The sequence below is a fragment of the Durio zibethinus genome, chromosome 12, assembly GCF_047325235.1.
Source record: "Durio zibethinus cultivar Kanyao isolate XHJ-2024 chromosome 12, ASM4732523v1, whole genome shotgun sequence".
Classification (NCBI taxonomy): domain Eukaryota; kingdom Viridiplantae; phylum Streptophyta; class Magnoliopsida; order Malvales; family Malvaceae; genus Durio; species Durio zibethinus.
In genome coordinates, this window is record NC_143173.1 from 14,420,844 (window position 1) to 14,438,456 (window position 17,613).

Sequence of the window (17,613 nt, forward strand, 5' to 3'; positions counted from 1 at the left end):
TCCTATCAATAATTAATTTTAATTTTTTATTAAATTATTTTATTAAAAATTTTATAAATTTCATCTAAAGAATTCATCTAATATAAATTTATTTTTGAAAAAATATCTATATATATATATATATATTCCCCAACAAAAAGGAAAGAAATAATAAAGGGAGAATCTTTCTCATGTTTTACATTCAAATGTACTATGTAGGTAAATTCCCGAGGGTTTTAAGTAAGAATGGTGATAAGTATCTTAAAACGTGACTGACAATATAGATCAACCATTTCCAAGGCCAATTCTTATATAAAGGAAGCAAGTCTCCTCTTTCTTTCTCACCCTTTTGTATCACTTTAAACTCAATCTAAACCCTTTCAATCGTCGAGCTTTTACGATCTCTTCGGCAATGGCACAACTAGAGGGTGTTGCCATAACAATTCATCCTTCCTCAACGGAAGACAAGGTGATGGACGCTGCTCGATTGGGTGATGTTGATACTTTGTATAAGCTCATCGGAGAGGACGCAGATGTCTTGGACCGGATCAACAAGAGGAAGTTTGTGGATACTCCACTACACATAGCTGCTGCTGCAGGACACACTGATTTTGCAATGGAGATGATGAACTTAAATCCATCATTTGCTAGGAAGATGAACCAGGGCGGGTTTAGCCCCATTCACTTAGCCTTGCAAAATGGAAAAACAGAGATGGCAGTTGATCTGCTGTCAGTTGATAAAGATCTTGTTCGTGTCAAAGGGAGGGAGGGCTACACTCCTCTTCATTTTGCGGCTAGGGAAGGAAATGTTGATCTTCTGTCTCAATTTCTACGTTAGTGCCCCCATTGTATCTTAGATTTGACTAATCGAAAACAGACTGCTCTGCATATTGCGGCACAAAACAACAGAGTAGAAGCCTTCGGAGCCATACTGCAGCGGATTCAGAAGATCACCGAAGACGATGAGTTTCAGATCAGAAGAATCCTGAACTTACAGGACAAGGATGGAAACACTGTACTGCACATAGCCGCTTCAAATAACCAACCCCAGGTACCTTATTCATTTTATTTGGAATAAGAGGCATTGATGTATTATATCGTCAATTAATTGTGGATTTTATATTAAGCAGATGATCAAACTGTTAATAGGATGCGAGGAAGTTGATAAGAACACGATTACCGTCTTAAAACAACAAACTCTTGTTACTGCCTGGAGATTTGGTAATCCGAAGAGGATTGTTGAAAAATTGCAAAAGTATATTGAGAAGATGAAACTTGATACGGTGAATGCATTGCTAGTCGTATTTGCACTGGTTCTAACAATGACTTACCAAGCTGTTCTCAGCCCACCGGTAGGTTTAATTTCGGAGGGTGATGCTGACCATGAGGGAAAATCGATCGTGAACCCAACTCTTTTCCTTTGGTTCTATATTTTTAATGGGGTAGCTTTTTTTATGGCTTGGCTCATAACAATATCCCTCTTTGAGGTTGTTGCTCGGAGCATCAGGCCTTTTCTGTTATCATTCTACTCGTTGATGGTTGGTTGCTATTTGTTTGCATTGGTCGTCACAGCACCGTCCGTTGGTATCTTTTGCGTTGTTTTTTTAGCTTCTACGAGTATTTCTGACTTGATATTTAATTTCTGTTTATTTCTTTTTAAAAAAGAATAAAATGAAATGTCTTTTTTATTAAAAAATAGTCAAAGCAAATGTTTAGATTCGAAGTTGCGGCCAGATGCCATTTAACATCGAGATTATAGCGTATATCATGAAAAGTGGGATAGTTAAACTTTTAGTTCTAAACGTTTGTATTTTTTTTCAATTTTAATCTTAAACGTTTGATATTTTTCACTTCAGTAATCTTAAACATTAAAAAAATACGGTATCGTTGGGTGTAATTTTAACTCCCAAATGCAAGTAGTTAGGGAAAGACGATGGGGATTTAACAAATCGAACATAGCATCGAAGTGGCTGCCACATGATTTTTTTTTTTTTTGCTGTCATTGGCCTTTTATATCTTTTTAATTACCGCCTTCAAAAATTAATTGAAAATGACTTTATAAACATAATAAAGTGATCAATTAATATTCAATATTAACATATTATTTCAATTTTTAATGATAGATAAAAATAAAATGGAAAAATAAATAAAGTATGGTAGTGATTGCAATCCTTTTTTCTAACCAATTAAAATTCCAAACAACTTGGAAATAATATTTCGAACCCAATATGTGTCCAAAATAGAACAATGTATCCAAAACTAATAATTATGAGCAATACTGCAAAAGGGGAAAAAAAATCTAAAAGAAGGCAGAGATGGAGGGCGACAGGCTTTTTTTTTTTTTTCCTTTTGCATTTTATGAAAAATATACAAACCTTTTGATCATGTGGTTTGTTAATAAAAGAATTTCAATGATCAAAATTTAAATCTTACAACCTCAAATAAAAAAAAAAAAAAGAAAAAGTTTTTTTATCACAAAAATTTCTTTTTTAAAAAAAAAATTGTAATTTCATCATAGACTTTGCCACTTGATAATTATAACAATGATGATGTTGATACAATCACTTAACCAGATATGATGACATGAAATGAAAAATATAGAGAAAAAAAGAGGTACCCTTACAAATATTGGTGACAAAAATATTAATTTTCAAAGTTGAATAATAAAAAATGAAGTAATGTTGTGTGATAAAAGAAAAAGGTAATATACCAATATTTAACATAATGCCAAATTAAAGTTTGGCGGACTCACTTGAATTGGACTACAATATATTGTGACTGGAAGACTATTTATTCTCATCTCTGCTTTCATTGTGCTAATTTCGTCTGCTTGTTGATTTTAATAAGTTTTACCTCAATTTACCTATTTTTTTTTATAAAATAAGACTAACAAAAATTGAATTTTAATAATTAAAATTAAAAATTTAACGTTTTACCAATAAATTATACATTTGTTGGCAATTTACCCAAATCGCACTTACGTATGCGCAATTAATCCCATAAAGTCCATTATTAGTAATTAAATTCTAAAAGCTTTTTTTTTGTGCATGTGATTTTGAGTTGTACAATAAAAAATAATCATGGCCTATTCTTAATCTCAATTTTTTTTTTATTTCTACATTAAAATCCGAAATATCCAAATTAAAAATTTGAGCTCGAACCATTGAGATAACATTCTCTTAAAAGATAAAATAATTTAGCCATTTAGAAGATCAACGTACATGTTGCAATTCAGAGGTGATAGATATTATAAAATTTTTAAGTAAAATAATCATGGACAACACGAATAAATCATTGAGTTCTTTTCATAAGGTTTGGGTTGTGAGATCGTACAATTAAAAGAGAGAGAGAGAGAGAGAGAGAGAGAGAGAGAGAGAGAGAGAGAGAGAGAGAGAGAGAGAGAGAGAGAGAGAGAGAGAGAGAGAGAATTTTAGGATGAGTTTCCATAAAGATTGTCTTCTAGTTGGCTTCTTTCATTCTAATCACTTTAAATCATTCTTTCCTTGAAGTGAAGCAACTAATCTAAAGTAGGAATATAGGTGTATTTACAAAGAATAAAAATTTCAAGATGTCCATATTTTATGTCACCCGCAAAGAGAATCCATTTTTTTTTTTTTTTTGAAAATGTATATTTATAATATATAAAAATTTATCGATGGATATTTTCTTAACAAATTAAGAATTAAAATGTAGAAATCATGCTAATCCAGGAAATTAAATTAAATTGAATGTTGAAATGAAGAAAATTGATGAGAATCTTGGCAACGAACCAAAGAATCGAAGAAGAGAAGAATACTAGAGGCATGACCAACATTGGACCAGTTCTTAATTACTCTGAGTCTGTTTCCTTTTGAATTTTTTTATTAATATATTTTTTTGAAAAGTTCTTGTTAGTATATTCAGTATTAATAATAAACTCAATCTACTATCTTTTCTATACTCTTGAAAGTTCATGAAAATACAATGATCTTTTTAATAGGTTATATATGCAAGGGTGGGGAATATTACTTTTAATTTGTTCATGTATGCATGAAGTAATTATTTTACTTATCCTTTTGTTAAGACCGGGTTCATTGAAATTCAAATCAAGTAACTCAGTTGCAACTCTGTTTTTAATTTTATTAACAAAGGAATTTTTTTATGTGAAATTTATAAAAATTTTTATAAAAATTATAAATTAATAAAATTAATATAAAAAATTTAAATGATAAATTTAAAGGTCTTATTATATAGATGTAATGTATAATTTTTTTAAAAAAAAATTTATATATTTTTATATATTTTTTAAATAATTATTTTTTGCTATAATTTTTTTTTAATTTTTACATTAAATACTAATCTATCGGTTTAAAGTTTTTATTAAATCATTTTTATTAAAAAAATTTCATGAATTTTATCTAAAAAATTTAATCTAATATTTCTTTATTTTTCAAAAAAAAATTATATATATTCTCTAACGAAAAGGATAAAATAACAAAGGGAGAATCTATCTCACGTTTTTTAACAAAGAATGAGCGACTAAGTACTCACATTTGTCTTATAAGTCCTTCATCTTAAACAGCCACGACTCATTTAAGACATCATCAGTAACATCATTAGTAATTAAATTCTTAAGAATCTTTTTGTGCATCTGATTTTTAGTTGTACAATAGAAAATAAACATCTCTTATTCATGATCTCACATTTTTTTTATTTCTAAATTCAAATTCAAAACATCCAAATCAAAATTTCAAGCTCTCGATAAAATAATTTAACACTTTAGAATATTATCATACATTTTGTAACCGAGGGGGTGATAGATACTATAAAACTTTTTAGTAAATAGTCATGCACAACACGAATAAATTATTGAGTTCTTTTCTTATATTTGGGTTACGATATCATATGATAAAAAGAGAGAGAGAGAGAGAGAGAGAGAGAGAGAGAGAGAGAGAGAGAGAGAGAGAGAGAGAATTTTAAGATAAGTTTCCATAAAGATTGTCTTCTAGTTAGCTTGTTTCATCTTAATCATTTTAATCATTCTTTTCTTAAAGTGAAGCAACTAATCTAAAGAACGAACGTGGGTGTACTTATAAAGAATAAAAATTTCAAAGCGGCCAAATCTATGTAGCCCGTAAAGAAAAGTAAAAGGAAAAAATGGGTTTCTTAACAAACAATTAAAATGTATAAAATCAGAATCCAATGTTTGAATCAATTCTTATAGTCACCTAAGTAGCATATAATATGCTTGAAGTTTAAATTTTAATTTCCGCAACCGTTTTTTATATTTTTAAGTTGTGATTTCTTTTAAATAAAAAATATAAAAAACAAATCTAAACCAAATCAATAATATTGAACTAATTTTTAATTGCATTGTTAGCGTCAATTTTTGTCTGAGCAATTTTGATTATATCTGGTTTTCATAAATCTACTTTTCAATGAGCAATCGATAAATTTGAAATAGTTCGATTGATTTTATGCGAAGGATATTATCTAATGTTCGATATTTTTCAGTGGTGCTGTAAAATTGATTAGAATCTTAATTTTAGATTTGACCTCAAATGAATGAAATTACAAAATTATTTTTAATAGTAATATTACTAAAATACCTTTGAGGTCAAATTTTGGAAATTGAAATTACTGGGCAACAATACAGACCATAGTTATTAATTTTTTTTTGGTATAGGTCGTATCGGGCCAATACACTCTAATCATACAAAAATATGATACACTTAAAGATGATTTTTGCATCGAATTTGATATTAAGTAATATCGATTTTTTTTATTAGTTTCAATTGATTTCGGTGAATTTTGATGAATTTTAATGGAATAGCATGTTTCAATCGATACGTGAATATAAAATATATTTTTTAATTTTTAACATGTCTTTTGTTGTTTAATTATTTTTAATCTAATAAAACTAAAATTAATTGACAAAATAATCATTGAAAGTTGACTTTTTTTATATTTCAAATCAAAGTTTATAATTTTATATTTTATTTTTCAAATAAAAATTTATAAATATTTCAATCTCTTTTAATAAAGCAATTATGCTCTTTTTATAAAGTTTAACAATGATAAATTCATAATTAATTTTTCATCTTTTTGTTTTTATTTTAATATTTATATTAAAAATATTTATTTAAATATCGTATGATCAAATTAAATATTTAAACATATCATCAAAAAATTATGATATTATTTTTTATGCTTTTAAACTTATTTATTTTATTTTTAAAGATATTACATATTTATTTTATAAATTATTAATAATATTATAATATATAAATTCATATGTATTTACAAATATATTTGTACTAAATCAAAAATAAAAAAATAATATATCAAAATAATATACCAATATATATTATATTTTTATAAAAAAAAATTAAAAGATATTAACAACTTTCATAGACCAGCTAGCCACCCTACCGATCCACCTATTCTACCTATCCTCACATTTTTCCTTCCCTCACGTTTTCGTACAAATCCCAAAAAACCTGGGATTACATGTAGACTTGTCAATATAAAACATAACACTATAACATAAATAAGATATAAAAATATGGTATAAAAATGATAAGATTTAAAATTATAGTAATAATTATACATAAATTTAATAAAAAAATTATATTTTTATTTTTATATTAACATAAAATTATATATTATAATTTTTATGTAAAATAATATATAAATATATAAATTTTAATATTTTATCCTACATGAATACAGGAAATGTGAGACCTATTTACATTGCTCTTCAAATGGAACCAGTGGAGGCCAATTATAAAGGACACTACTCGGTCACCCGAATCAACTGACCAGCCGGCCATCCACCAATTCCACCTCCGCCGTAGCCAAACTACCAGCAAACCAATCTCCGCAGCCAGCCACTCACTCACCTCCCAACGATCCCAAAACACCAATTTCTACGTATAAACAACCCACCACCACAACAATCTCCAAAAAAAAGGAATCACAGCTCTCACCAAGAACCATCAACCCCACTGCCGAAGGCCCACTGCCGAAGGCCCACTGCCTAGCCAAACCCACAGCACACCAAAATACCAAAAAAAAAAAAAAAATCACAAACAGCCGCAGTCCTCCCAAGGGCACAGCCCACCAATCTCTTCGGAAATGGCACAGCCAGAGAGTGTTGCCATAACAATTCATCCTCCCTCAACAGAAGACAAGGTGATGGGTGCTTCTCGATCGGATGATACTGATTCTTTCTATCAACTTATCGGAGAGGACGTAGATGTCTGGGACCGGATCAACATGAGGAAGTTTGTGGATACTCCACTACATATAGCTGCTGCTGCAGGACACACTTATTTTGCAATGGAAATGATGTACTTACGCCCATCATTTGCTACGAAGTTGAACAAAGATGGGTTGAGCACTTTACACCTTGCCTTGCAAAATGGGCACACACGATTTGTGCTTTCACTGCTGAAAATCAACGGAAGTCTCGTCAGTGTCAAAGGGAAGATGGGTTATACTCCTTTGCATTACCTAGTCATGAAGGAAACCGATGGTGATCTATTGACTGAGTTTCTCAATGATTACCCTGATTGTATCCATCATGTGACAAGTCGAGATGAAACTGCCCTACATGTAGCAGCCCGCAACAACCAAACAGCTCTTAAAGTTCTACTGCGCTGGCTCAGGAGAACAAATAACTCTATTGCACGTTGCAGAAAAAACGAATCCTTAACTCTAAGAACAGGGATGGCGAAACTGTGTTGCACATAGCAGTGTCACCAAACCCAGAGGTCGACTATTTTATTTACTTTTTAATCTCCTTCTCTGCAATGTATTTTACTTTGTTTATGTTTTTTTTTTTCTTTTGATGCAGATTATCAGGCTAATAAAGGATCTTAGGGTCGACATCAAAGCTATAAATTCGAAAAGTTCAACAGCTCTGGATATCTTAAATGACCGAGCTCAAGGAGACTACAGTATCAATATCAAGAAGTGCGTGGACATTTTACGCCATGGTGATGGTCTGAAGGCATCGGCTCGCAAAATACCATTGTTTTGTCTTGAGGTGATTTGTCAATGTGCATATGAACTCAGAGTAATGCCAGCTGACAGTGGCAACGCTTTGCTAGTAGTAGCAGCACTGATTTTTACAGCCACTTACCAATTCTCCGTAAGCCCCCCTGGTAGTGTTCTTCAAGACAATGCTCTATCCAACGACCACAAATTTTCGGGATTGCAAATTTACTTAGGTTCCAAAAACACCAGTCATAATATAGTGGAAAAAATCGTATGCAAAGCAAATAACACTGCGCAATTATCACTACTACCGATGCGTCCTTTTCTTTGGTTATTTATTTCAAACCTGGTGACTTTCTCTACTTCTTTCCTCCTAATTTGTACGGTTCTTCTTTCTTTAATAGGATCTTCTGGTACTTTCTCTTGCTATCCTTGTCGATGTTATTTTTTTGCTTCCCGGCTTCTGCACTGCTTATCCTATTTCCAAATGATCATTTTGTCGTACTTCGTTGTTCTTGTGTCTGTTCCTTCGCCCTTATCACCTTCGTTGCAAGTGTACCAGCAATAGTTCTCAAAATTAATAGATTTTTTAGGTAAGAATCAAGTCAAAGATGGATTCCAAAAGCCAAATAGTTCTTTGGCTGATGCGAAGAGTTGTGTTGTCAGTGTCTGTCTTTATATTTTCTAGACTAAATATTCATCTAATGTTTATCAAATTCGTCATTTAAGAGTTCATCGATTGCTTCTTTCAAATAGAAAGGATGCAAAGTTTTCGTTTTTTATCCATATAAAAAATTTTATGACAGAAGCTAATGGATGAACCTTTACCATGTGAAGGTAACTTTTAACAAAGATTTGCATCCATTGGTGCGATTGACTTCTGTAATCAGTTTCTTTAAATGGATAAAATCGACAAAAATCAGACTATATATTTTGAGTCTATGTGAGTTTAATTTGTATTCAACTTGCGTGAGTTCGTATTCAACTTGTTTATTTTTAATTAATAATATTATGAGTTTCTGGTCAATTTGTGGAACTTTAGGATTCTCAAATTAAATAAAATATAATTATATTTTTGTACACCTATCTAAATTTTTTTATTAAAGGCATTTTTTTTTTTACAAAAAAGATTGCAATCTAAGTATAGATGAAATACTGCAAGCGCTAAAGTTTAAACTATAAACTTATTAAATATCAATTTTTAAAGGTCACAAAATGAATCATGTCTTTATTATTTATACAATAAATTACTTTTGTTAAAGGGTTTGACTTTATTAAAACGCAATAATCATGAATTTTCATTGAATTGATTTATTCTCGTAGCAATTAAATTTTTATGTTAAGTTAAATAATCTTGTAAGAAGGAAAGCAGTCCTCTGTTTTTTTTTTTGCTTCTTTTTTTTTTTTTGTCGTTGCAAGAGGAAATTCATTATAAAAAATAAAAATTACTATGATCAATGATCAAACTCACACATAAATGCCTTCCTACAAAAGAACACTCATCTAAGATTCCCACGTTTTTTTTCAACACTTAACGATAGTACATAAACAAAACCACAAAATTATCGATATGCAATGCTTAATAATTAAATTAGTAAAACTTTCAAGAGCTGTTCATATAGGTTTTGGTAGTTTTGTACTTGTGTAACTTAAAAAAGAAAAGAATAAAAGTTTCATCCCCATTTCTCTTTTAAAAAATTTAAAGTGAATCGGAGTTTTATTTAATTAACACTAGCATAATGCGGAATTTATTATTGCATTTTATATATCAATATATACCATTAATTCCTTTCCAAAAATCACTATTCTTGTGACATAAGTGCCAACAAGATTACTTGTTTGGTATAAAGAATTTAGGATAAGTAAAGAGAATACTGAACTAATGATTAGGATTTATGATCTAAGATTTTAATTTGAAAATCTACAATTTAAATTATAAGATGGACGAGATAAAATTGATTGAAAATATTCAATTTAAATTATAAGATGAACGAGATAAAATTTATAGTTACACTTAAATTTGTTTAAAAGCTTAAATTTTAAATCTTTAATTTATTCAAAATGAATATTTCAAATTCAAAAGGATGGTTATCATCGCCTAAGCGAGAATTGCAAGGTTCCTTCATTATTTTTTTTTTCTGTGGTTGACTGGCTGTTATGATGTGGGATATTAATACTAGTTTAATACTTAAAATAAATATTTATAAAAATATATTAAAAGGAGTCCCTAACTCCAACTTGTCAAACACGCACTGAATGTCTTTAAAAAAATAAATAAAGGTTATATTTTGACCATAAAAATTTTTTATAGTTATCAACCCCCATTAAGAAGTTTTTAGAGGGTGAATGAAGCTTCTGGAGACACCAACTCACCAAATTATTTCCACTTCCAAGTTCCAAATTCGAAAATGTCGATGATGACGATGATGTTGGCAAACAAAGACGCTTCGCTTCAATACTTTAACTTGAAAGCTTCCACATTTAGGTCAAGGACGAGCACGTCGTCTAATCCGACGGTTAGGCTGCATACGCGGATTCACCGTATGATTGAGGATCACGGCATCGTCCTACTGCCTGGCTGCTACGACGCGATCTTCTCCGCCATAGTCCAGCAATCTGGTCTCAGTGCTGGGTTCATCTCTGGCTATGCTCTCTCCGCCTCTCTCGGCAAACCTGACTTTGGCTTGCTAACGTCAGAACCCTTCTTTTTAAATTCTATTTATTTATTTATTTATTTTGGGTTGTAAAACGTTACATAATGTGATATTTGGTTTTGGTGTTCCTGAAGGCCATCGGAAATGGCGACTACGGTGAGGTCTGTTTGTGTAGCGGCTCCGATGATACCGATAATTGCTGATGCTGGCATATCCTATTGTCATTACTGCATGTTTATAAAATGAATTAATTCAATATTTCACTAATCATATATCCATAGTAAAGGTCTGCCAACTGATCAATAAGAGTTGAAAAAGGTATCGGGTCATCTTCAACACCAATAATAGATGATCCATCTTACGGATTATCTTCAGCACCGACAATGGATGATCCATCGATTTAGCATGATGTCAACCCATCATTCGTTGATGAACCACTTATTGAAGAAGAAGAAGAAGGCACAATAACAAGGTAGAGGACTAGGGTGTAAACAAAGGCTTATCGACTCATACAGATCCAAACAAGTGGGTGTGGATTATTTTGCAAGGAGATAGGTATGACATAATTTTACTATTAATCTTTTTCTTTTTCTTATTTATTTTTTAAACAGTTCGTGCAATTTAAGTAATTCTACTAAAAAATGGATATTAATAGTTGTTTTGAGCAATCATTGGTTATCTCAACAATTTCAAGTATATTTTAAAGCAATTTTACTATTTTTTGGCTGACATAAGGTAAAGTTTCTACACTAATGAAGAATTCAATATTCGATAAATTTAAAGTAGTAATTGGATATTTGTTTTTTAATTGTATATATTTATTTTATTTATTTGAATTTAAAGTTCATATTCGTGTCAATGATTTAGTGTGTCCATATATGTTAGAAAAAATGTCAGTGAACTGAATTAGATGATGCTCTAGTTTAATGGGCATAGAACAATATTGCCAAGAATTGATTGAAAGATTTGATGTCGAATGAGAGGAATTGAAGATAAAATAGTGTGAAGTTAATAACATTATACACTATAGAGGGATGGAACAGAGGTGGATCATTACTCCCATTTGGGTTGCTCTTATTAAGAATGTATGGAACATTAGGAAATGACAAAACATCTCTGCTAAAGCCAAAACAAATTATCAGACACAAAAAGAAAGAAATATCACTGGTGGTTCCATTGCATTTCTTGTTCATAGAAAAAGAATGGTATGGTGTTTTTTCATGAATTAATTTTATCATCACATTTCAATTTTATATAAATTGTATGTATTATTACATATTTCGGTGATTATGCCTATAAATGAATGCAGTCACTTGATATGCATTTAATGACTTGAGTTGTTTTACATTACTATATTTTATGGATTTCAACTTTTTAATTTGGATTGTTCTAGAATTTATATGGATATGAACTTTATGATGATGATTTCATTTTTATACTTTTAACGAATAATAGACAAATAATAGACCTTTAAGAGAATTATACATGTTTTATTTTTAATTTAAAGATGTCTTAAATAATTACTAATGGAATTAATTAAATTACTAACAAAATTTAGATTTTACCGATGAAATTTTGACTTTTATCAATGGAAATTAGCAATTACCAACGGCATAACAACAACTTTCTGATAGAATATCAATAGATTATCGATGGAACACCGATGGATTACCGACAAAAATCAATATTTACTGATGGATAACCAACCAATTATTGATGGATTACTAACGGTTTACTGATGGATTATCAATGAATTTCATCGATGGATTTATCGATGCAATTACCTATGGAATGCCAACACAATTATCGACAAAATATTTATAGATGGAATAATTATATTAACGCCAAAATTTTAAATTTACCAACAAAATAGTTATATTATCAATAGAATTTTTAAATTTATAGATGAAATACTATTACCAACTTACTTACTACTGACATTTAAGCTTACACCAACGAAATTTATCAATAACACCCTGTTTTCTGGTAGTGAAATCCAGTTGGTGCTTCGACTTGTAAATATCGATAATGAACTTGTTCGTATGAAAGGGAAAGAGGGTATTACCCCTTTCATTTTGTAATTGGACATAGGAACCTTAAACTTAAAAAAAAATATGTTTTGGAAAGGAAAATAATTTGCATGAAATCCTACCAATATATTAGAGGATTTATGTTTTGAAAAAAAAGTTTATTAACATATTGGAAGATATTTTCTAAAAATGAAAATTGATTTTGAATATCCGATTATGGAATTATTAAAAATGTTGCAATAAGTAAATTTTTAGGTGAAAAGTTTTTTTTTTTTTAAATTCACTAACATATTGAAGAATTTAAAAAAGATTTTTGACATCAAGATTCTCACAAAAATTTTCACTTATCATGAATAAAAGTTATTTTATAAATGAATCCAACGACAAAACCTCTTCAAGTATGACAAATAATCTTGAATATTTCTAAGTTGAGGGAATGTCTCAAGTAATTGCAGGACAATTTTCAATATTAAATTATTTGATAAAATTTTTTAAGATTTTGGACAATACGAAATCAATGGGTATGATCATTTAAGTGGGTGTTATAGGAGTGCTATAATCTTTCTTGCACGTAACTATACTTTTGAATTCATTCTGGTTTCATAAACTAGAATATACTTTTTTAATAAATTTGAGTTTAGTTTAAAACTTTTTTTTAAAGGAGAAATAAATTCAATTAAGTGGCAATCGCATTTAAACAAAAACAAAAATTAGTGATGACTTCTCTTATTATGTAGGTTTACAAATTTATATATATTATGAAAACTACATGTGGAGCATCTGTATGGTTAACTGATAAAAAGAACATCCATACCTTACCCTCCCTTCCCAAAAATCTTGTACCATGTGTTGAAGTGCTATATTGACTTTGAGCTTTAGCGTGTCGAATGTTAGACCTCCTATCCTTGTTACATAGATATCAATTTCATGTTTCATCAGGCAAATTCTACACTTTGACAAAGGTGAAAGACAGATTGCTCACTCTTATAGACTCCTTTAAGATATTCAATGTATACTTGATTAATTTGATAGTAATTACAGGTAATTTTAAAACTAATTAAATTTTCTTTATTTTGTAATTAAAAATATGAATAAAAGAAAGAATAAAAACAAAATAAAAAAGAGAAATAAATTATTAATAATTAATAAGGTTTGTTTTTTCATTTAAGATTAATTTTAGGTTTTATTCGGAGAAGTTGTGAAATTAGTTTCGGTGAAATTGAAAATAGCAGTGAAAGTGATATTGGTTACTATTGTAATGAAATTAAAATTAGTGGTGTGATATGTGTTTGGATGTAAAAATAATGATATCGGTGAAGTAAATTATAATGAGAAGAAAAAATGACTATTAATTAAAAGTTATATATAATAAAAAATTTAAATGATTTGACATTTATAAAATTTATTTATTATATAAAATCTATTAATAAATAATAAACTTCATTTAAATTATTTATTAATGTATTATATAATAAAATTTATTTATTACATTAAATTAATAAAATTATTTCACAATTTTTAAATAAAAAATGAGTTTGAAGAGCATTTTTGATGTAATAATATAATTTAAAGGACAAAAATGAAAAAAAAAAAATGAAAACACTGATCGGTCACCAACGAATCAAAAGTGGCCAATTGATAACTGGAGTTTGTTCAATTGCGGTGGAGCATCATTTGGGTGTAAAATCTGTGATTAGCATAACTTTTACGAATAATTGCAGCTACTGATAGTGCATTTAAATCCAAACCCACCCTTAATAAATAACATCTTATAAGATTAGTGTATATTGCAGATAAGAAGATGTTTTTCAAATTAAAAGAGAATAAGTGTATTTTTTATCAAATTTTTGGACAGACAAATATTTATTTTTTCAATATAAGACAATAATTTCTTATCAGATGAACTAATTACCAATCTTGATACTAGCGAGGATATCTGTCACCTACTTCAAGACGAAATTTAGAACTCTATTGCTGAGATTGAGAAAGATATAAATTAATAAGATTAAGTAAATTGCTTGGTAATTGGGAAACAAATTGACTAAAGGGAAAAATAATTAGAAATTAAAAAATGTGTTTAATCCATAACAAAAGTAACAAATTTGACCAACCTGCATGAAGTTTCGAAAATCAAAATCAGTTGTCTTTTTCATTCTTTGTGGAGAAAATTAAGTGTAATAGGAGAATTATTCGTCCTATGAAAAGATCCCATTAGAATCTTTACACGCTAAACGAACGATTTTCTTGCATCTTTCGTCACTATTTGTTCTGTGTTCACATGTAATTTTAAATTACTATGTGTTTACAGCGGTGGAGTCGAAAATTTTGTCTCGAGGATACCGGCACATATGTAATTAAGTAATATTGATTCAAATATAATCACAGTAAAAATAAAATTGTATTGAGAACACTAAATTTGGATTATTATATATGAAAATTTAAAGAAAAATTTTTTGTGGATACTCTCAAATTTTTTTTCTTGAGATCTTTTTGTGTATATATATATATATTTTATAAATGAACATTTTCGGAAAAAAAGTTTGAATCCTCCTTTCCTTTCAGCCATGTTTAGGATAGGTATGAAATGTGCATGAGGTGTACAATTAATGAGAATTTAAAAATATATTATATTTGATTATGATTGTAATTTCTTATTTTACTAGTAATTTCATAAGGAAAAAAAAATCTAATTATAGCATAATTGGATAATAAAAAGTAAAGCTTTTGTAATAAGTAAATAATATTAAACTTCCGCCAATCTCCGCAAGCTCTGGCTCTGGCTATATATATAGACAACCGAGTAAGGCCTTTTCAATCTGTCTTCCCTGGTTTTGTCACTCTTACAATTCTCTTGCCATGGATTTGAGTGAGAAGTTGAGAGAGGGTGCTCAAGAAGGCAATATTGATGGCTTGTATGCAATCATTCGGGAGGATCCATGCATTTTGGAGCTCATTGATCAAGTTCCTTTCGTGGATACTTCATTACACGTAGCTGTAGCAGCGGGGAACGATGATTTTGCAATGGAGATCATGAACTTAAAGCCATCATTTGCCAGGAAGCTGAACAAAGATGGCTATAGTCCAATTCACCTTGCGTTGCAGAATGAGAAAAGCGTGCTTCGTCTCTTGGCTGCAGATAAAAGTCTGGTTCGTGTCGAAGGGAGGGAGGGCTACACTCCTTTACATTGGGTGGCTGCACAAGGGAACCTTCGTCCTTTAGCCCAATTTCTGGTGGATTGTCCTGAATGTGTTCAAGATGGGACGATTCGGAACGAGACTGCCTTGCACGTTGCTGCGAAGAGCAATAACAAACTTGAAGCTCTTCAAGTCCTGACGCGATCGCTTAGAAGGACCTATTTCTACAGCTCTTCTTTTGGGGAAAAAGCTCTTGAACTGGAAGGACAAAGATGGCAACACTGTGCTGCATGTAGCTGCATCTAAAAATCTACCTGAGGTACAAACAATCTCTTGCACCATAATTAAATTTAGTTTTCTCTTAATCAATGATTCGACCTTTCTTAATTTTATCAAAAGCAAGTAAATAAAAAAAAAAAAAAAAACACTTCTACACAATTGCCAAAGTGTTGCAAAGTTCCATGATAGGTTTGTTATATTTAGGATGTGAACTTCATTCTGCATGATAGACCCATTATTCTTATATCTAAAGTTTGTCACTGATAAGTTCGTTGTTCTTATACATGCAGGGAAGTATCAAAATAATGATAAAAGTAAATTCGACGTCAGTTAAAGTGGAAAATTTTTTGGCAAATTGGTTTTAGATTGGATGTCTGTCCTAAAATTTAACAGTCTTAATGGAGAATGGTCTAAAGACCTGTTGGAACTTGACAGTGGCAATTCTTGATAGTCCATTTGGTGCCATAGCGTGTGAAATTTCATTCAATTGTCATTTTTGTCCTGTCAATGAATTAATTAATGTTGCGTTTATATGTCTATTAAGCAGATGATGAGATTGTTATTAGATTCCAAAGTTAATATCAATGAGATCAATTCAAGTGGCATGACAGCATTGGATGTCATACAAGAACTCCCAGTCCTCGAGCAATCTGCAAAAAGAAAGGCAATGGACATTCTACTGAATGCCGAAGGTTTGAGCACTTCATCTATACCAAGAGCTCAAACCCTACACGAATTGTTAGGATCAAAGATTACATTTCTTGAAAGAGCATTCAGTGAAGTGTTTTATGATATTACAAATATGTCAGCTGAAAGAAGCAGTGCAGTTCTAGTGATATTGGTCCAGATTCCAACATCCACATACCAAGCCACTCTCAGCCCACCTGGTGGTATGTTGCAGGGTGATGGATCTGATTGTGTCTGCAAACAGACCAATTCCACCAACTCAAATGGTGGGAAATCGGTCCTGAGTTCAGCTTCTTTTCTTCTGTTCTATGTCCCAAACACTATTGCTTTTATAATGACATTGATCCTAACACTTGGGCTTCCCGCAATTATTGCTAGTGGGATCAGTTCTCTTCTTCTAGTGCCACTACTTCTCTTATATTTTTGCCTTCTGAGTTCTACATTTGACATATCACCCAATTCGGCTGTGGTAATATTTGGTTTTCTCCCTCTTCTTAGTTTACCTGTAATGCTAAGAGTCATTGGACACGCAAAATGTCTTAAGAAATATATGGTTGAAGAAGTTTAAAGAGATTTTGTCATCTCAAGTGAAACACCAAATAATGTATTTTATTTAAGTGTTTTAGTGTGAATGGGATAATATAATATTATATATTTTGTGATTCTGATTTTGTTCAAATTAAAGAAATGTTTTGATTTCTTTTAATTTCTAAACAAAAAAACTAATTGATTAATTAATTAATTGTAATAAAACAAATGTTCAACTAAGTACTCACATTTGTCTTGGTAGTCCTTCACCGTGAACAGCCACAACTTATTTAAGACATTGTCAGACAGAAAATTAGTAATTAAATTCTTAAGAACTTTGC

The 17,613-nt window shown here is 30.2% G+C and overlaps 3 protein-coding genes across 3 annotated transcripts; all 3 read left to right on the forward strand.

Moving 5' to 3' along the window:
- Nucleotides 1–279: 279 nt before the first annotated feature.
- Nucleotides 280–1,630, forward strand: LOC111297618 (ankyrin repeat-containing protein BDA1-like). The gene is made up of 2 exons (XM_089741626.1): nucleotides 280–1,030; nucleotides 1,110–1,630. Exon 1 carries the CDS (start codon nucleotides 392–394, stop codon nucleotides 815–817), a length of 426 nt encoding a protein of 141 aa, XP_089597752.1. The 5' UTR covers nucleotides 280–391; the 3' UTR covers nucleotides 818–1,030; nucleotides 1,110–1,630.
- Nucleotides 1,631–7,095: 5,465 nt separating this feature from the next.
- LOC111297619 (ankyrin repeat-containing protein BDA1-like) lies at nucleotides 7,096–8,450 on the forward strand. Its single transcript, XM_022892274.2, has 3 exons — nucleotides 7,096–7,692; nucleotides 7,817–8,230; nucleotides 8,364–8,450. The coding sequence occupies exons 1-3, from the start codon at nucleotides 7,096–7,098 to the stop codon at nucleotides 8,448–8,450; spliced, it is 1,098 nt and encodes a 365-aa protein (XP_022748009.2).
- Nucleotides 8,451–15,416: 6,966 nt separating this feature from the next.
- Nucleotides 15,417–17,312, forward strand: LOC111297620 (uncharacterized). Its single transcript, XM_022892275.2, has 3 exons — nucleotides 15,417–16,070; nucleotides 16,451–16,528; nucleotides 16,624–17,312. The coding sequence occupies exons 1-3, from the start codon at nucleotides 15,500–15,502 to the stop codon at nucleotides 17,310–17,312; spliced, it is 1,338 nt and encodes a 445-aa protein (XP_022748010.2). The 5' UTR covers nucleotides 15,417–15,499.
- Nucleotides 17,313–17,613: the final 301 nt, after the last annotated feature.

Coding starts and splice junctions, on each gene's coding strand:
- LOC111297618 (XM_089741626.1), top strand. CDS start 392: ATGGCACAACTAGAGGGTGTTGCCATAACAATTCATCCTTCCTCAACG.
- LOC111297619 (XM_022892274.2), top strand. CDS start 7,096: ATGGCACAGCCAGAGAGTGTTGCCATAACAATTCATCCTCCCTCAACA. Junction 7,693..7,816: donor TAACTCTAAGAACAGGGATG/GCGAAACTGTGT, acceptor CTTTTGATGCAG/ATTATCAGGCTAATAAAGGA. Junction 8,231..8,363: donor ATAATATAGTGGAAAAAATC/GTATGCAAAGCA, acceptor TTTCTTTAATAG/GATCTTCTGGTACTTTCTCT.
- LOC111297620 (XM_022892275.2), top strand. CDS start 15,500: ATGGATTTGAGTGAGAAGTTGAGAGAGGGTGCTCAAGAAGGCAATATT. Junction 16,071..16,450: donor ATGGCAACACTGTGCTGCAT/GTAGCTGCATCT, acceptor AAAATTTAACAG/TCTTAATGGAGAATGGTCTA. Junction 16,529..16,623: donor TCCATTTGGTGCCATAGCGT/GTGAAATTTCAT, acceptor GATTGTTATTAG/ATTCCAAAGTTAATATCAAT.